The sequence below is a fragment of the Phaenicophaeus curvirostris genome, chromosome 5, assembly GCF_032191515.1.
Source record: "Phaenicophaeus curvirostris isolate KB17595 chromosome 5, BPBGC_Pcur_1.0, whole genome shotgun sequence".
NCBI classification, from domain to species: domain Eukaryota; kingdom Metazoa; phylum Chordata; class Aves; order Cuculiformes; family Cuculidae; genus Phaenicophaeus; species Phaenicophaeus curvirostris.
The window spans coordinates 10,412,201-10,432,251 of NC_091396.1; the positions used below are offsets into that span (position 1 = coordinate 10,412,201).

General features: G+C 36.7%; 1 protein-coding gene across 5 annotated transcripts in view; it reads left to right on the top strand.

Moving 5' to 3' along the window:
* Positions 1-20,051, top strand: part of PPFIBP2 (PPFIA binding protein 2) — a 104,000-nt gene that overhangs the window by 55,492 nt on the left and 28,457 nt on the right. For 4 of the 5 annotated variants that reach the window (XM_069857520.1, XM_069857522.1, XM_069857521.1 and 1 more), the window contains 3 exons: positions 815-928; positions 10,992-11,123; positions 18,802-18,894. In XM_069857520.1, the coding sequence (XP_069713621.1) occupies positions 815-928; positions 10,992-11,123; positions 18,802-18,894 (339 nt within the window). Of the gene's footprint in view, positions 1-814; positions 929-10,991; positions 11,124-16,746; positions 16,930-18,801; positions 18,895-20,051 lie in introns of all 5 variants that reach the window. The other variant, XM_069857519.1, reaches the window with a different exon arrangement.

The window sequence follows — 20,051 nt, forward strand, 5'->3', positions numbered from 1 at the left end:
GACCTAACACTGGAATTTTATTCCCACGTCTTTCTAATGTTGTCCTGAGTGTAGTTTTTCAGCTTTGCAAGCTTTGAGTTAGGCTGCTGAGATTTTTTTATTACACAATCACCAATCCGTACCACCATTCCCACAGTTCTTTACCAGTATTGCTGATTGTTTCTTTTCCTGGGATTCATTGTCTGTATCTCACTTCTTTTGTTTTCATGTTTTGGCTTGCAAAGCCTGGGAATTTTTCTTGGAATAGAACTTTGCCGCTGCTAAAACATGCTTTTTACTCATTGCGTTCTTTATAACTTCAGAACACTTTATTGATAGGTAAGCTGTTTTTTTCTTCTTGTAAGAAGTCAAATAATTGGTTGGCTTCGGAATGAACAGTTTTACTGTTTATCCGTTTTAGGGAGTGAAATGCAAATGAAACCTGAAATGGCAATGCATGCTTCAAAACAACTTAAAATATTTTCGGTATCCTATGTTCTTGTGTGGTGCTTTCTAATTTTTCAGACTTTTGCATGAACTGACTCAGGCTACCTATAGGTAATCTTCCATCTTTTCAAGAAATGCTCTTCCTTTTTTTATATTAAAATGGGGGTGGGGGAAAGGAGGCAGAAGGCGGGGTTGAAGGAAAATATAGGTAAGAAGGAAAAATTGATTGTCTTGATAGAGCAGGTTTTTGCGGTGCACAAGAATATTAAACCATTGAAGACTTCAAAAGAAAACTTGCTGTGAAAATGTGCATTTGGGTGCTAATTGTATAATGTAACTGAAACTTATTTACAGTCAGTTCAGTAGCATTGTCCTTCTCGAATTACAGGTGAGTGTTCTTACAGACCAGGTAGAAGCTCAAGGAGAGAAAATTCGGGACTTAGAAATCTGTCTTGAGGGGCATCAGTTGAAACTGAATGCTACAGAAGAAATGCTTCAACAGGTAAGATTGTAGATTGGAAAGCTTCTTGCATAATCTTCTCCAAAAGCGGGAAGAACATAAATGGTCAGCTTGTCTGCATGTGTAAGTGCCTTTGACAACAAGATAAAATGGGGGGAACAAAAGGCCTCTTTTATTCTTTTCTTGTTGCTTTGCACATTTTTTTCACAGTAAATATTTCTTTGTTTTCTTGCTGCAGAAACATTTTACTGCCTGGTTGCATAATACTGTACGTGGCAGCATGTAAAATGAAACTTGTGTCTTATTTGTGCTGTGCTGACGAACTGAATTTGGACATGGTTGAGTAACTGGTTAGACAGGTTAAATGTATCTAATATGTGTGGGAGTTACAGAATTAAGAAGTTTTATTTAAATAACTTCTATTTTCATATGGCTTTGAAGCTGAAGGGGTACCAAGTTTGGTTCTAAAACTATTTTTGCCTGATTTAAGAGCCTTCCTCTTATTTTTGAAAGAAAGGTAGCATGTAGAGGCTTTTTTTTTTTTTTTTATTTCAAGGAACGATTTCAGGCTCTTGCTTGTTTTATGTTGAAGGAGCAGAAGAAATTACTAATTAAATACCTTACGTTTTGTAAGTTACTGCAGAGCTGGCAGGTCTGTCGATGCAAAAGAACTTTTCCAGTGTAATTTTCTGTTCTTACAGATGCAGATCATCTGCTGGTACTATTGTAAATAGATATCAAAAATAGATTTGAAATGGTAAATAACCCACAAAATCTATACCATGAATTTGCAGGATAGATATCGTTCTTAATGAACTTACTTCCTCTCCTGACCCAGAATGTTGTGTTATAAATTTACTGCTTTAGTATACGTGAAATATACAACTCTTTCTATGAACTAGTCATAGCTTTAAATTATAGTTGTGTTAATCTGTATAAACTTATGTTTATACCTAAAGTTATGTATATGAGCTTATTTTACTGTGATAAAGGTCCATAAATATGTGTGTATGTATATATCTGTTCCTGTTAAAATTAACTTCTATCCTAAACGTTTTCCAAGTTATAATTCTCCAAGCTTCTCAAAAAAAAAAAAATCTTGGCCTTGCACAACTTTTGTAGCCCAAAGTGTTTCCTGCTGGGAAAATTTTTATTCTCGTACTTAAATAAGAGGACATTTTTAAAAATGCAAATAGCAAGTGCATGTATTTTTCCAGTGAGATCTGAAGTGAAATTCAAAGAACAGTAACTGTTTAAGTTATGAAAATCTGTTTTCAAACTTCAGGAAGGCATTTGCTGTAGAGTGTAGAAGTTTCCTGTTTCAGTCTAAAACTAGATAGTTGTTCTATGACTTCTGCTAAAACTATTTACTGTTTCTCTGGCTTAAATTATTCTGTTCTGATAGAAGCTGTGAATTTAAAGCCTGATTTAACCCAAAACCAGGATGCCCGAAAACATAATATAGTAATACATATACGTTGTTATTTCAGTGAAAACTTTTGAATCTACCCATCTGGCATTAGGTATGTGCACAAATTGCTTACAAAGCTGATCCTACAGTGATTAGCTACAAAAGTCTGTAGTAAAGTTAAAGTTAGTTAGTTATGTTTAACATAAACCGTATCTAAATTTTGAGATCACTTTGAGCAGCTGTAATGCTTGCCTATTTAGAGTAATTTCATATTTATTTTCTTTCCTGTAAATAGTTAGCAGTAAGCTCAAATCTGTTGATTGTTTTGTATCATAGTTTTGAGATACTGCATTTGAATGTAACTTACAGAAATACTGACAAGTTTCCTTGTCAACTGCTAAATTTCTAAGTGAGTCATCTATCATGTTTACAGCATATATGATAGCTAAAGTTTGGTGGTTTGGTTTTTTTTTGTTTTAAAACAAAGAATTATCTAGGCCACAACTTGGTAAACATTTGTGTTTTCTTTTAATCCTGTGAGTTTGTCCATTTGAGCTTTGCACAGGTACGCACACAAACGCATACACTGAGTATTTTAATTTTAGTGTGAGTGATGCACTTTCAATAGCTGAACCAAAACTGAATAATAAATTCAGAGTGAAACTGAGCTATTTAAAATTTATTTTCTCATTGGAATGAGAAAAAAATGACATTAATTAACATTTTCATTTTGTGAACAATAAGAAGAGCAAGTTAAGTGAGAGGATGATGAAGAAATGGTTGTGGTGTCTTTTCTCACATGGATTACGTCCTCCAGTAGACAGTGAGATGTGGGAAACGCAAGATAGAGCTCTCAAAGTCTGAACAGTCGGAGAAATTATACATTTATTATGGCTCAGCTAAGGACACTATTTGTCTATAAACTATTTTGGAGGTTCTCTTCTCAGTTCATCTTGCTGGAAACATTACACTCTACAGGGAATGAGTTGAGATTTGGAGAGAAGAAAATGACCTGATGATGTGATGATTTGGATGCTCATGTAAAATATATTGCCAGTAAGACTTCTTGAGGTTGACTTGTCAAAAGTAGAACAAGTCCTCGGGGGCTTCAGGAGACTAATAAATCAATCAGGGTTTGGGGAGAGTTGGATTCAGATCTTCTCAGCCTATAGTTGCCATTGTCCTGTACAAGTGCTCCTAATGCTTAGCAAGCAGATGAAGGATATTGGTGTTGTTGCTGAGTTTGTCCAGTGACAACTATTTAGTGGGTCTTCGAAGACAGCATTTACTTATTTTTACAGTAAACTAACTTATTTCTAATAATAAAAAATCATCTTGCTCTTTGTATCTATTGAAATATTCTTGCTTTTCAGGAAGGGAAGTCTTCTGTTATCCTTCTGTAGTGCATGTGTAACCTTATTTTATGGTTCTCCTTGCTTATTTCAAATATACTGGACTCCAGTGATTTTTACCTTGTGAACTTGAATGCTTCTTCTAAATGGGAAATTGAATGATAAAGAGAATTGCCCTACCTTGAAAAATCTTTAATGTATATTAGTAGAACTAAGCTAACTGCAGTATGGGTAAGCATATTATTTACTTTTCTAGGAAACTATATACCTGAGTCCAGAATAAGCCTCAACTTTTTAATTTTGATAACTATGAGAAAAGTGACTCTTAAGTAATTCTGTGCCCAAAATGCTACAATAAAAGCGGGAAAAAGAATCATACACTTTGTTAAGATAATTTAATGACAATATCTGGTAGTTCCACAACAGAAAAGGGGTATGTAAAGCTACCCTGTAAAATAGCTTTTGCTGAATCTGTGCTAGCAGAGACTTGTCTGCTTTGTCAGGGTGGAGTTACTGGCTAAAGTCCTTCTGGCTTCTGCTTTATACAGAGTTGTTTTGAACCCTGCTGCAAAGTGATCATGGAAACACTTTTGAAACAACAGCTAAAATAAACTTTATATGAATTACATTAAATGTCTTTTCAGCATGTGCTGTGAACATCTTGAATGCAAAACAGTAGCAACAGATACTGCTGCTTCTTGTGTAAAATCATGAGTCTTCATCACTTGAGGAGAACAGTGCAATATTACTTAGTTGAAATGTGAACTTCCAGGGGATTAGTTGAGCCAATATAAAGGTTACTTCTACAAAAAGGAGAAGACCTCATTTTCTTTTCATCCTCCTACCTGTTCCTGACCATGTGCTTCTGCAACTTATTGTATACTGATTGTCAAGCTTATCAGTCTTTTTCCTTAATGACTTGGAGAAAACTAACTTGGAGTTTAAAAAGGAGAGGATGTTTTCCTGTTGGGTTAGTGACTTGAAACAGCACACAGAAAAAGTCAAGGCATGGGATAAGGGCAATGGTGACATGTGCATTTGACTTCACTGTTTATGAAAACACAGCCAAAGAAAATACAGCTCAGCTATGTTTGAAACAAAAGAATCCTGTGTAACAGATGCAGAGGTGCCCTGGTGTGCACAGTTACAGATAATGCACGTGTTTTTTCATGAGACGTGATGTTTACGGTTTCAAACTCGACATTTTGCTTTTGTAAAGATACTTGTTCCACTAGAGACTTTAATCAAGAAAAAGCTTTTTCAACGTTGAAGGTATTTGCATTTTCTGTCTTTAAAATAAAGTGGGTTTTTCAAAAACTCATGAAAGTCAGGGGTGAAAGTTTAAATCAGTCCTTAAGTATGGTTCCAGTTTGGGCCAAGAAAAACGCATTTCCCTGGTCATACTTCTTAGAAAATATTAAGACAAAATTTTCTGAAGCGTGGCTGGGAGCGAGATACCAGTTTGGTCTCACAGAATTGCTTTCCAATGATATCTCTGTCTTGTTATTGAATGTGTGAAGAACATGGAAATTCCAGCCGTTCCAAATAGTTTCCTGCCTTGCCTCTTAATACGTTGAAATGAATGTCTTGCAATACAAAAAAGAACTCCTAGAATTATCCCTTGTGAACAATTTATGCTGTGACAGTCTATTTCCAGTTATCAGCTGCTTTAAGATGTAAAATAGCCAATGTTAGAGAAGAATGATGTGCATGTACCTTGTTCTAAGCTAGTTTGTAGCATTTTGAAGTACTTTCTTCAGTCACTTTTAAGAAAGAAATATTTTTTTTTTAAGAAAAGAAAGGATTTTGAACATCTGCTGTGTTAGCCTTGGGGGAAGCTCCTATCAGCTTTCTATCAATTTTTCTATAGAACAGAATGGAAAGCAAGAGTAATTTTTGCTCTATAAAGTAGCCTAAATTGTCCCATAACAGAAAGTTATCAACCATGTATAATGTAAACACATTGGTGCTATGGAATCTATGCTGTCAGTCTTGACAGCTGTGTTAAGTCAGTTTGAAAAGTGAATTATCTACACATACAGATGTCACCTCCACAGTACTTTTAAGTGCATTTTTTATGGTAATTATCATGAGTAAGAATAGTTGGTTACCTCTTTGCTGTTCCAGTGCTACATTTGGTTTATTTAACAGATACCAGTTCCAATTGAAGTTCTGTGATAAAGTATAACAGCATACAGTTTGCTTTGCCAACCAAAATGCTGGTCTGTGTGGCAGTGTCTTTCCTGTACCTGACTGGTACAAAATGCTAGATGTGGTCTGACTGTATTTCTGCCTTCCATCTTATTTCTGACACATAATTGCAAGAAGCAACCCAGAGGACTCCTGTCAGATAGCTGCATTGTGTAAATAGAATTGTGTCTTTTATCAAGTAAATTCTCTTGTGATGTACAGTGCACTTATCTTTAGGATTCTTTCTGTCTTAAAAAATACACATAGAAACAGAAGTGACTGAATGCAAACAGGAGTGAATTTCTGTTTCTTATGTTGCTTTATGACCAACTTAAACCTGGGTGCAAGGAGCAGCCAAAAGTGTCCCAGACAGTGCCCTTTGTGCCTCTCAAAGGGTAACCTTTTAAAAACCAGCAGCTAAAAGAATGCAGGGAGGAGCTCTATGAGAGTAGGAGCTTGAATCGAATGGAGTTCTGTATGTACCTGTTCTGGTTTTGCAGTTGTCGTATGCTCAGGGCAGCCAGAATCCTGTCTTGGTTGCAGGGTATAAATCTGGTGCGTATCTGTTTGCTTCTCAGGAGCTTTGCTAGCTGGCAAGCACCATTCCTTCGAATTTCAGTTGCCTGAGTTATCTGATCTTAGATGGTTTTCAGCACTTGTTTATAGCATGCAGTAACTTCTTGCCAGTAGCCAGCTTGCTGTTTCAGATTTTGAAATGTGCTGTGTGCTGCTCTGGTTTTGAGGTGTAAGGTTTTCAGAGAGTGCTCTCAAGTTGTGCAGCCTATCTAGGCAGGTGAGCATTACACTGCTTTGTCATTTTATAGTTAATGTAGGCAGGAGCCTGCTCATCGGGCATATGCAAAGGGCTGTTCAAATTGGCAGGGCAATGGGAAGTTCTGTCCTTTCCATTGCTTAACTATATAATAGGCAAATGATGAACTGGAGGGCTGTAATTCACTCTCTGCTACTGACTTTCACCATTTCATGGTGATTACACGTGTACATTGCTCTCAGCTGTGTTTTCAGTTAAGCAAATATCTTATTTCTACCGCAGCTGACACAAAGCACTTGAAAAGTGCAGTCCTCATTAGTGGTGGTTCTTGCTGAATTTTGCTCACCAGGTAGGTAGCTTGGTCTGTTTCTCTGTCTCTCTCAGCTATTTTAATAAGGGTGAAAAGTATGAAACTTTCTGAGTGCTGAGTTCTGTACTAGTGCACGAGGGCAAAATGGGATCTTTGGGGTTGTTTTCCTCCATGCTTGACTAAAATCTTGTGATTTCTCAATCAGTGTATGGCAAGTTTTTTGCTTCTGTTTTGTGGTGTGATAAATATCCTTGAATTTTCTGTGCTTGCAGCTGACAGCCTAGAATACTGTAGTGTCCTCTTCCTGAGCTATTTTCTGCCATGTTAAACTTTAGAAGCAGCTTTATAAGAATTATGTGTTTCTATAACAACAAAATGTGAAAGTCAGGTGTACAGCATGTACTTCATTTTCATTGGGACTGTTGAAAAACTTATTTAAATATTTTTAAAGTATACAGTGTGACTTTTAAAACTATGATAGTGTTTGGAAGCAGTTTGCTTTTCGTTGATCTGTCTGGTACATGCATATTGTAGCTTTTGCATGACTCGTCTTTTAATTATTTGACTCTAAAATATCTTTTTTCCTTAATTTTTAAAGTTAAAAGTTTAGTTTCAAGAAAAGAACTTTGAAAAATTAAATTTAACTTATAGTACATTATAAAATTAAAAAACATGATCTTGTTTATAAATAAAATGCCCAAGAATATATTCTATTTCTGTTCTATATTTCAGCTCTTTTAGATTCTCCTAAAGCTGCTACAGCCCAAATTACCGTTTTGCCTGTCTTATATTATCTTTCTTGCTTTAAAACCAATAACATACATTTGTATTTTCTTTTCTTACAATTGCATATTTATTCTGGCTGAATTCAAGTTGCATCATACCACTGAAATACACTATAATTTCTCTGTAACAAAATGGGTCACATTCTTAATGAGCTGTTCACTGTGAGCATCTGCTTGAAGATGAAAATAATTGCTTCCAGATGTTAGCATTTCAAGAGGGGACATTTACTTTAAACGGCACTTTCTTTCAAAGCAGAAGTTAGACTCTCTAGATGCAAGAGAAATTGTCAGCTGTTTTAAATCAGTGTAGCTCCACTGAAAACAAACTAGGGATAGCTAGCTATTTTGTCTATTTTAAGGCAAGAGTTTTATGCCAGTTTACACTAGCTGAGGATCTGATTCTCCAGCTTCGGAGCAAATTTTACAATTTTATTTGAGTTTATTTTTTAAAAAAGTCAGCTGCCTTCTTGCTCACTTATACCAGGTAGCACCTTAGTGTTCACACAGAGCTGCTGAACTGAGAATGAGCAGAGTGGGGTATTACTCTCCATTGCATAACTAAGTGCAATTTGGGAGTCTAAAGAAAAAGTGAGGAGTAATGCCAGATGCTGCACTCAAAGGATAGATGTTTTGTTAAGAATTTCTACAGGGGTGCCATGTCTTTTTGCCTTACTAAGTAATCTTCTTGCCCTATCTGGGAATACCATGTCTGTCTGACAAAAAAAGTAAAAATCTGAATGTTGTTTCCGTTCAGCAGTGAACAGAGCCTGTCCATAGGGCCAAAGTCACTTCATCCTGCTAGCATTTTTTGTGTTCAGTGGCCTTGTTTCATATCAAACTTCTCATTTATAGCTTTGTCTTCATCTGCAAAATCTGCTATATTAACAGCTGTACAGAGCCCATTCCAGTCTGGATGGGAATGTGCCTCTGGAACTTGTGTAAACTAATGCTTTTCTGGAGGATACTGAGTTATTTGTAATTATAATTATAATTTGTAATCATCTTTATAGAAAGCAGCTACTACTTGGCTTTCATTAGGTGAGTGCCTCTTAGAGATTCTCAATAAAACAAGTCAGTGCACTGTGTTTTCCTGATTAGTGCTTGATTTCTTTCATTCAGAGATAAAAATAAAATAAACCATGAGGCTACATTTCTGTTTATTTTCCCATCCTTACACAACTATTATTGTCAATGTCAGCAGGAATGGTCACAGCACTGGGAATAGTGGGTGACTTAGAGAATTGGTGTTGCCATGCAGATGCAAGTTTAGTACTATTTTTAATTTGGGCAGTATTCCCACCCAACTAAAACAATCATGTAGAGTAGATCTGAGTTCCAAATAAGCTTTAACTGTATAATTTTAAAAAAAAAAAAAAAACCAAACAAACACCAAAAAACTTTGTGGCTCACTTGGCTCTAAGTTATAGTCTACAACATTGTATACTGTTTGTGGAAGAGGAAGAGATGAGAAAATGGTGATGGACAGGGCAGTTTCAGATCACTCAGTAACATCAGCATAGATTGAGAATAACTATGCCAACTTCAGTTAAGTCACTTCCCTGTAATTCAAACGAGAATCTAGTGTGATTCCTCATTGTGTTTCATATGATCAAAACACCAATGTGAGTTATGAATTACAATAAAGTTTTCTACCCATTTAGAAACCATAGTTCTTTTGCAAAAATTAAATAGGCACTTGGAAAGTTAGGTATTGATACTTTTACTAAGGCTTAAACTCCTGAATGGATTTTTTTTTTCTTTCAAAATGAAGACCAACAGAAGCATATAATATATGTGTATATATATATATGTAAAATACATTCTGTTAAACTTTGTAAGATTTTTTTTGTTTGACTTTCTTGAAAACTGGAAGATGCAATGAAGGTATCAATACTAAATATTTTCCAAACACAGTGATACTACTCTGTCCAAAGTAAGCCTTTCTGTGCAATCTGAAGAACAAATTCAGGACACACAAGCCAAAGTCGTCGCCGATTGTTTTTTGTTTGCACTGTTACTCAGTTTAGGCATTGGCTTTTAAATACCAGTTAGGGCACTCCACTTTTCATTCAATGCTGTTCCCTCCAGAGTGTGTAGCCTTCAAAAGTACTGTGTGGTGTAAAGTACTATGTGATGTTTTAAGTACGATTAACATAACTGCAGAAATGTTGCTTGTCTTTGGTAATCTGCTTTGGTTAGGGTGCTCATTTTGTGATACATCCTTTGTTGAATAATACATTATAAGAAACACTAAAATGATTCATTGTAATACTAAAATGTAGTTTTGTCTGAGTACTTTAGGAAGGAGCTGGCTGGTTTGTAATGTGTCATGTGAAGGTCTCTGTAACATTCTGTAGTTTGTGTTTGTTCAGCCTTAGTATTTTTTTCTGGTTTCATGTCTTGCCCAGAATTAACTCTGCTATATGTTTTCTTGAAATAGGGAGGGGATCACAGTTGGTAGTGATTAACATAGGAGATTGTTTAGGTGAAAATAGCTGTAGAACTCAACAAACACACATTTCAAACAGTTTAAAGTACATGTAACATGAAAAGAGGTAGAGAAATATGCTTTCATATGAATTTGCTAAGCACTCCATTATATTTTTTTTGTTACTTTTTCTGCCTGCGCTTTTTGCATTGTAAAGCAGCAGCAACTGTGACTTCTGAAGAAGAGAATAATTCTGCTTTCATATAGAAAGTATTAAACACTGGGGCAGAGAGTTTTCTATGGGTCTGTCGGTAAATCACATAGAATCATAGAATGGTTTGGGTTGGAAGGGACCTTAAAGATCATCCAGTTCCAACCCCTCTGCCATGGGCAGGGACACCTCCCACCAGATCAGGCTGCTCAAGGACCCATCCAACCTGGCCTTGAACACCTCTGGTAATGGGGCAGCCACAGCTTCCCTGGGCAACCTCTTCCAGTATCTCACTACCCTTATCATGAAGAACTTCTTCCTAATGTCTGAGCTAAATCTTCCCCCTTCCAATTTATAGCCATTCTCCCTAGTCCTATCACTACATGCCCTTGTAAACAGTCCCTCCCCAGCTTTCCTGTAGTGCCTTTCAGGTACTGGAAGGCTGCTTTGAGGTCTCCTGGGAGCCGTCTCTTCCTCAGGCTGAACAACCCCAACTCTCTGAGCCTGTCCTCATAGCAGAGGTGCTCTGTTCCTCTGACCATCTTCTACAAGAGTAGAGTAGAGGGGGGAGGATCACCTTCCTTGCCATAGTGCTCTGTCAGTGTTCAAATAAATAAGTGGAGAAAATATTTTGCTTTGCTTTCAGGAGTTGCTAAGTCGAACATCACTGGAGACTCAGAAATTAGACCTAATGGCTGAAGTTTCAGACCTGAAGATTAAGCTGGTTAGTATGGAAAAGGAACAGAGTGAATATGAGGAGAAACAGAACAAAGCTGAGGTGAGTTTCTTTCATTAGCTCATTTTCTTTTTTTTTTCCCCCTATCATGTGTCTATGGTGTGCTGCCATACACCTGAGCTTTTGATCTGAAATCGGCATGCAATAGGACTTTCCGTGCTCACAGCACAGTCTGTATCATTGATCCTGTGAATTCAGTGAGGAATATGATTATGCATTTTTGGGTTGTGGTTTCTTTTCCCCTCTCTCATTATACTTCAAAGGTTGCTGTTTGGCTTTAATCAAGGCACAAAGTTCCTTCCAGAAGCATACATTACAGTTGGTATTTGCTTAACCCTTTCCTTTCCCCAGGAGCTGGACTGGCATGGCCACGTGATGCCTGCCAGAGCTGCTTTTTCTCCTTTTTTATGTGGCAGAGAAGCCTGTCAGCTCAGTAGTATCAGGGGTGCTACAAACAGTGAGATGATCACCTTTGGTGATTTTTAATTCATTCATGGCGCTTGGGAGGGAGAGGCAAGGGACAGGGCGTTTTCCTCAAATGAACCTTTCTGCTTGTTGTTGAACAATAAATAGTGCAAAAAATAATAAAAAAAAATGACATGCATTAGAGAAAAGTCTAATCCTTGCTCCCCTTCAGATGTGGATAGTTTCAGACACCAAAGAAGCTTTTCTTCTTTACCATATTGGTTAAGAAACAGAATATGAAATGGGAAATGGTATGAATAATGTTCATTTCATGGTAGTAAGAGCAGGTGGGAGCTGGAAAGAAAAGCTATTTTGAAAGACAGTAATTTGTACAAATTGCCATGTGTTGCCCTACTCAGTGGTCCTTGTAAGGGAAGCGGGTAGTAGGAGAGCATTACCTGGCAAGGAAGGATTGCTAGGTATAAGATTTATACGTTGCTGACCAAAAAAAAAGCCCTCTATGTTCCACATTGATTTAGGAGAATTTTAAATCCAGGCAGCATTAGGAACCTGTTTGCTCTTCATAATGTTGCTTACTGGAATATTTTATAACTATGCATAAGTAATTTACCTGTAGTAACATAGTAAGTTTGGGGTGTGTTTGGCTTTGACTTACTTATCCTCTGAAGTTTTCTTTGGAGATTAAAAGATAACTCAAAGAGAGCAATTTCTGGAAGTGGTTGCAAACTAGAGAGGCTCCAGCTGCTGTTTTTATCATCTGTGGCCTTCTGATGCTCTTTCACCCATAATTGTCAGTGTCTTGTGTACAGTGTCTTGTACTACCTGAAAATCTAAACAGGTCTGTGCAGTGCTTGATTGCTACAGGCTGCTCCTGGAATTCGTCTTCTCGAGACGCCTTCAGCACTTCCCATTGCATGTCAAATACAGGGATGATGCTGCTTAAATGATTGCAGGACATGCAAGGGCAGCCTGACTCCTAGAGAGCAACAAAGCTTTTGAGTGCATTCATATTGACAGGACTTTTAAGCACCCAATAGGTCTGAGCCTGTGATGAGGGTGAGGTGTAACCTGTGAAATTCTTCTGCCACTGCAACAAGGTGTGTGTCTCCCATGGATGGAAGAGTTGAGCTTAACTGGCCTGGAAACCTTTGTTTTATTGCTAAGTGGTAGGAGACATACTTGCTGAGATGGAAAAGTATTCTAATCTGATGGAGAAGTTGAGAATAATTGTGTTAAGTGTACCCTGAATTATTAACTACCCCAAGATGTGGTTAGATTTCCAGCCTGTTGAAAGTTGCAAACCTGTGCACAGAAAGCAATGAAAACAGATATTGTCAGTAAAGCTGTGGGAAATAAATGGCATTTTTGTTTTTCTCATTGAGCTGTTTTAAAAATAATTTCAGGTTGTCCTGAATCAGTGTTAATCCAATTTAAGATAAACAGGGGTTGCTTTCAGTCAAACCAGATGCTTACTCGAGTTCTAATGCTTTAACCATGTTTCAGCTCCTTTTACTGTGAATTTTACTAATTTTTAATAGAAACACAATTTCAAACCTCAGAATCTCATATGTTTTCTTTATACTGTTAGACTACAACTGTTGCTTAATTTTGGTAATAGCTCTGAGTGTCTTCCTGAACTCCTTGCGTCCACTGCTTGACTACATCTTTCTAGAAAATAAACCACTTTTATTTATGCCAACAGTCTACCTTTTGCTTACTCTTGTTTATACGTACACAGTTATGCTGTGGAAGCCTAATTACTTCATAGTGAGACAGTTCTCCAAACTGACAGTGGCTGAATGAAATTAATCTTCCTGTAATTGTGTTTCTGAAAGTCATGGCTACTACAGCACGGTCTTACAGTGTATGGTCCCTCAAATTAAACTGTAATTAGTATTTCACATAAGTGGAAGAAAACTATGGGTGACAGAGCTAGAGCCTTTCTTATAGACTGTAGCTGGCCAATTTCTGCTTTCAAGACTGAGTTTAGGATTGACGGAGGTAAGCAGAACAGTGATATGATAGATTTGCTACCATCAGAAATAATAGTCCTCAGTTTTCGCCCTAGTGCATGTTGCAGAGGCATCCAGTAGTTAAACCATTTTAAACAGCCTCTTAATTATACTTCATAGCTGACCCTGTAATTTCTAAATATGAGTTTTAAGAAGTTTAAAATTAAATGTGACGTTGCAGAATAATTCAGCTAAAACTTATTTGCTCTGTACTCTAATTTTGTGTCAGCCTATTTCACAGCAGCTGTTTCCAGTCACATAGAATTTATCTGTAGAATTATTTCGCTGATTGGGTCGAGGGGAACAAAGCAAAGTAAGATATCCTTCTAAATATGAACAAGTTTTAATGTGTCAGATTCGTTTCACTTTATCTTTTGCAGCTGTGGTTTAGTTTTAGTTAGCAGCAATGAGTTTATCAAGCATCTCTAACCTCCTCTCAAAGGTATTAATTTCACACTGAATGCCACTTGTCTCTGGCTCTTCAAAAGCACATGCTAAATTTAAAGTGCTGTTTATTTATATATATATATATAACACAAGGGCTAGGAGAGTAGCTGTTTGTAAATGGACCATTTCACTCTTGGCTTTGTCATTTTTTAATTACCTTTTGGTGGAAAATATTCTACTTTTGCCATAGCAATGCTGCAAAGGTTTCTGAAATGACACCTAAGGGAGTTTGTGTAGCTTTTCTCTTGCCAGAGAAGCCTTAGAAATTTTGGAAATGTGTTTTCTGAATGCAGCAAGGTATGAGAGAGCAGCATTATCAAGCAATTAATGGCAGCCCAGATACCAGCTCTACCTGAACACAAACAAAAGAGACATTGTGGTTTTTGCTTTTTCGGACTAAGAATCTGAAGCTTGCTATAGGCCATTGGGAAGTGTTTTGTGGCTCTTGTGTGAACAATTCTGATTTAAATATCTAGTTCATAATTAACTGCAGCTTCAAAGAAACCTGAATCATTGAGGCACTGACTCCCACTGGGGATTTTGATGTGTTGTCTCACCTGAATCAAATTCAAGGTATAGTATGTTAGTGTTAATACATTTTCATGCTGGGAAAGAATCTCAAAAATGAGAAGCTTTTTCTACCTTGAAACTAGAAACAACTGTAAAGTCATCCATTGCAGCTGGAGTTCATCTGTTTCTCCTCCATAGATCTCTTATCCTTCACTGGGATAAGGATTTCTGCTATTTCTGTACTGTCAAATTTGCCCTCAGGGAAGTCTGTGTGGGCACAATGTGTTTCCCATTCCAGGTTTTAATGCGAGGCAAAAGAGAAAACATTTACAAGGATTTTCTCCCCCACAGCAAGAACTGGAGCGACAGTCAGTTTGTGCTCAAAAGTCTGCGCACCTTTTTTGAGCAGTCATTCTTCAGAACCTTGTATAGGTAAACAGAGTTCTCTGTCAAAGACGAGCACAGACTAAAGCTCTGCTGCTTAAAAGAAAGCAAGGGAGATGGTTCTGCGTCCTGATAATTCCACTCTCCAGTTGGTACTGCTCGGTGAGGTATCTGATTGCAGAGATGATGGTAAAAAAAGAAACAAAATCTAAGCATGGAAGATGGAGGGTTTGTACCTGAATTGTGCATGCAGCTAGTCCTGCAGGTGTTCTGCTTTGCAGCACTCTGATATGTGGCGAGTTAGAAGATGAGTTACATCGGGGGGTGTTCTCCTTACCACTGTCCTTCTGTATTGCTGCTAAGAAGCTAATGTACCCACTGAACATATGAAGGATATGGTTTCACCTAGAGAAGTTGATACTCAAGGAGGATGTGTTTTCTTACCTGTGCAGCCCTCTGAAAGACTGGGTATTACAGAGTTGGTATGCTGGGGCCGAGTACTTGCTCTAAATTCTTTGTTTGTGGAACTAATCCTCATTTACATGCATAAAAGGTTTGTTGGATGATAGAGGACGACCATCAGATTTGTGATCCTGATTGAGAACAATATGCATCAAGTGAAATATATGCAACTGCTTTTCAGAGTTTCATCTTAAGCACAGTGCCCTAGAAAAATACTTCACTGATGTGAAACTCTTTCACTTAACTGATACACATGCTGTTGAAAGGGAACTTTTGTGAATGTTTAAAGTTGTTTGTGGATGCTGATTCAGTTTAAGATTGGTCATGTTAAATACTTACCTGGTCAGAATAATGTACTGTCCCTGCAGTAGCTGTTCCTTAGCTTTGAGATTATTGGTTCACCAGAGTGGTGAGATTAAAGGAGAACAGTGTGATGAAGAAAATAAAAAAAAAATATGCCATGTCATCTGTTGTTCTGTCCTCTAAAATCTTTTTCGCTCCTTTGGGAGATGGATTAATCGTATCAAATTTATTCCGCTTGTGAGAAATCACAAAACCTTTGTTGCTAATGTACATGAAAATTAAGAGGAAGGCACTCTGAGCTTGTAACACCTGAGAAAATGCCCAGCACTATTTGCTAACTGAGTTGGGGAATTTAAGTGAAATGTTATATAGGATTTAATACTTATCTTTAGTTTGCTTCCTGTAGCTGGTTTTTTTTTTTTCCTTCATGTATCATTGATACACACAAATCCAAGAAGTTGATCAGCAAACCGGTGCACTTGACAAAAGTAATTGATCTTTCTTCCATGGTATCATTTGATTTCTCCTGTGTATGTTGCTTAACCCTTTCTCCATGTCAAGATACTGCCTAGCTAGCAAGTTAGGTAATGGAGTTACCCTGCTGATCTGGAAACAGAACTACCTTATGAGTAAATTCTGTGTATAAATTGTGAAAGAGTAGGTCATGGCTCCAACTGAGCACTTAGCAATTTATTTCCAGTGAATGATTTGGCTGTGTAAATGAATGTAATCTAGTCCATTTCTGCAAAAGTATGCCTCTCAGCCAGCATATCTAAATATGTTCCAGTTTTTCCTTATATCTGACTTCAAGTGGATAAGTTTCTAAAAATGAAGGGCCACATTCTGATCTTCACGTTAAGATCAGAATCATTAATTAGTCTGGAATAAGGATTCTGTTCTATTTAAACTATAACTGTGTGCAATATTCCATATTTATACCCATTCACATATACTTTATCAGAAAGGAAACACATAATCTGTCATTGTCTTCGATATGCTTCAGGTATTTCTTTGTGCTACAACTGTAGAAATATCCTCTTTACATCATTTTCTTTCTCACCTGTCTTTTTTTTTGTCTTTTTTATTCTTTTCTTTTCCTTTCTTTCTTCCCGTGTTTCCAGTCAGTAGTGAACCTGATCAGTGAGCTACAGGAGCAGATGTGTAAACTGCAGCTGGAAATTAATAGTAGAATCCAAGAAAGAAAGTCTCAAGATAGGAAACCAGACTTGACACCCAATGGTCCTCAGTCTAGTTCAAGATCAGTGGTAGAGATTATCAGCCAGAAGAATTGCTCTCAGTGTGAAGTATGAGTAGAAGCCTGTATATTGCCTTTTCTTTTCTCTTGCAGAAGCTAAATTCCACTAACTAGAGCTATGTTGTGAATTATTGACATTAATCTTTATGGCTTTCATTGGGAAAAAGTGAGGTGGTCATAACAATTACCAAAAAAAAAAAACCCACCAACCAAAAACCAAAGGCATGGAGGTATATGGTTTGGGTGGTTTGTTTTTTTTATTTTTCGGTTTGTTTTTTTTCTTTTTCCTTAGCTGAGATTTGTCTTCTAATATGCAGCATGCTAGCATGGTTTGGTAGTTTAATTTTCCTCATGATAATGCCACCCTAGCCATGTATGATAGTGCATCCGAACCAGTCCTCTGAACACAGATTATTAATTCCTGAATATCTTAAAAGCTTAGCACAAGTATAAAATACAGTTGCAGGTAAGACTATCTGAAATGTATCCTTTCTTTTAGTAATGGTGATGTTAAAGGGAATGAAAAAAAGGGTAATAAAAATAATCTGCTTGTACCCTTAAAACAGCACATGTAATGCATTTTTGTTTATTCCCTGAAATTAGCAATCACCAGAAAAGAAATTTTTAATTTAAATTACAGATATTAGTCATATTTGATAAAAACTATTTCACATGTTCAGAACAAAAGCTACTTTGTGTAAACTGCTTAATTTTCCTGAAGGTAGAATGATACTGGTGTGCCTGAAAAAGTCAGTTTTAGTATTTGTTTTTAAATCTGTTTGCCTTAGTTGCCATATGTCTTTGGTTACAATTTGGATCCTCAAAACTCATTTCATAAATAATCTGCTTATATTGGAGGGAGTTTTTCAGTAGTTTTTCTCAAGTTTATTTTACAAAATTAACTTACTTGGATATGATGCCTGTTTTGAAAGCAATGCTTTTGTTTCTGAGCCTGCCTCTGTCTAGAACTAAGCAATGAGCTATTAGACGACAGTACAAGCTGCATATTGGAGAAGTAATCTGAAATCAAATCTGGGAGTCATTAAAAATAAACATTAGTTTAATACAAGATAATGGTATGATTGCTTTGTGTATAAAATATGCAGGAGTCCAAAACTGGGTTTCACTTCAGAATTTTTTCTTAAGTTCATTTTAAGACATTGGTTCTCATCAGAGCTCTGTCGTGGATTTAATAACGCTGTCCTTCAGAATCAACATTGATAAGGTTCTATCAAGGGAAGGGTGAAAGGACACTTAGGAGAGATTTATCAGAAGAATAGATGGAGAATGCTAGGAACCATGGATGGCTGCACCTCTTGGTTTGCAAAGTGACAAATATTGTTGCTGAAAGTAGCATATTTGTAGTCATATTTGACTGTATGTCTACAATATTAAATGTTTGTAGCTTGCTAGATGCTATTTAGTCTTGAGGGTTATTTTTCCTGGTAAGTAGCTTAAACACGTGCTTGGGAGAGGATCATCAGCGGAAGTTAGTAAAGTTTTAGCACTACCTGTTTATGTTTACTTTCTGAGTGGCTGAAAAACAAAGCAAAGCAAAACACAACACCCAAATAAAACAACAAACCCCCCATCTTCCTCCCAAACCCAGTAGTTAATGTTATATGACACTGCAGTTGTAGATTTTTTGGCTCATTTTCACTGCGACGCATGACTTCAGCAGGCTCAGCTATCTTCCTTAATAGACTAAGAAATTTGCTCAGGTGGAGAGTTTGAAGAAGTGTTTCTTGTCTCTTAATTCAAAATAGTTGGTTTTTTTTTTTCATCTTAGACTAGTTGAGTTTTTAATGTGTTGGTTTGGTGTTCCTTTCTGTGTGGTTCATGCATGATCATTAATACAGGCTATGGAAAATTAATTTCTACCAGAGTAATCTTAATTATAGCTGCTGTTCTTCCTTTGCAGGGTTTGCTACAGGAACTTAGACACCTTAAAATTAAAGTGGAAGAATTGGAAAATGAAAGAAATCAATATGAGTGGCAATTAAAAGCAACCAAAGTAAGCAGAATACTTGACATTTGCCAATGACAGACCTATTTCGGCTGGGAATGCATATGCTTCACTTCTCATCAATATTTACTTTTCTTACAGTTGCCTTATGTCAGGGCCCAATATAAAGTCAAGTTTTCTTCAACCATCTTTGGAATAAATACTTTAAATTTTTTTGTAGCTGCTTTTTGTGCCTTCTCCCTCCCTGCAGTTTAGTTTCCAGTCTTATATATTTTCGTAATTCTTTTTTTTTTTTTTTTTTTTAAAAAAGAGAAGACGTTTAGACTTACAGAAGACTGTTCTGAGGAAACCGTCTTTGAAGGTTTTCTTTTATCTGAGTAATTGTGACATGCCTCTGTGGACTATGCTTTCCAGACTGAAGAGAGGAGGCAAGCAAAGTTGGCTGGATGTTCACTTACTATGGAATTTATTTTGATAGCCATTAAGCCCAAAATACACCATTAGATCATCTGCTTTGCCTTTATTTATGTCAAAGGTCATAGCTGCCTTTCCCTTCTGTTGACCTTAAATCCTGAAAGGCTGTTGGATTGTAATCTGGAGAAATTCAACATTTGAAAGTTCTCATAATCTTCCTCAGTAATTCATTTTTCTAGTTGAACGTTCTCATCGTTAAACAGTTGCACTTTAGTTTGAATTTTTAGCCTTTTCCACCAGATTAAAAAACACTTTAGTATTTTTCCCTGCTGAGGTACATTTTTGTGCTGTAATCACACCTCCTTATATTTGTGTAGTACCATAATCCCCATTCATACTAATTACTGAATTCTTTTAGGTGCGGTTGGATCTTAGAAAAACATTTCAAATTATTAAACTGAGCTTTCTTTTGAGTACTTGGTAGCTTGATCCAGGAATGGCAGATGGCTGTTATTTTTATTAGCATTTCTTTCTTTGGACATTCTTAGATGAATATTGAAATGTTGATATCATGTCTTTTTTCCTTTTGAGACAATAGCTCTTATATTCGTGAAAATGTTTTCTCTGCAGTGGTGGAAATGAACAGTCTTTGGGAAAATATTTTCTCAAGCAGCATGTGGCCAGCTGCCAAGACAGATAAAGATTATGGAAAGTATAGGAACAGAATGCAAATAAGAAAGAAGAATCATAAAACCCATTGAGTGAAAGAAGATACAGACTAGAAAGGAAGA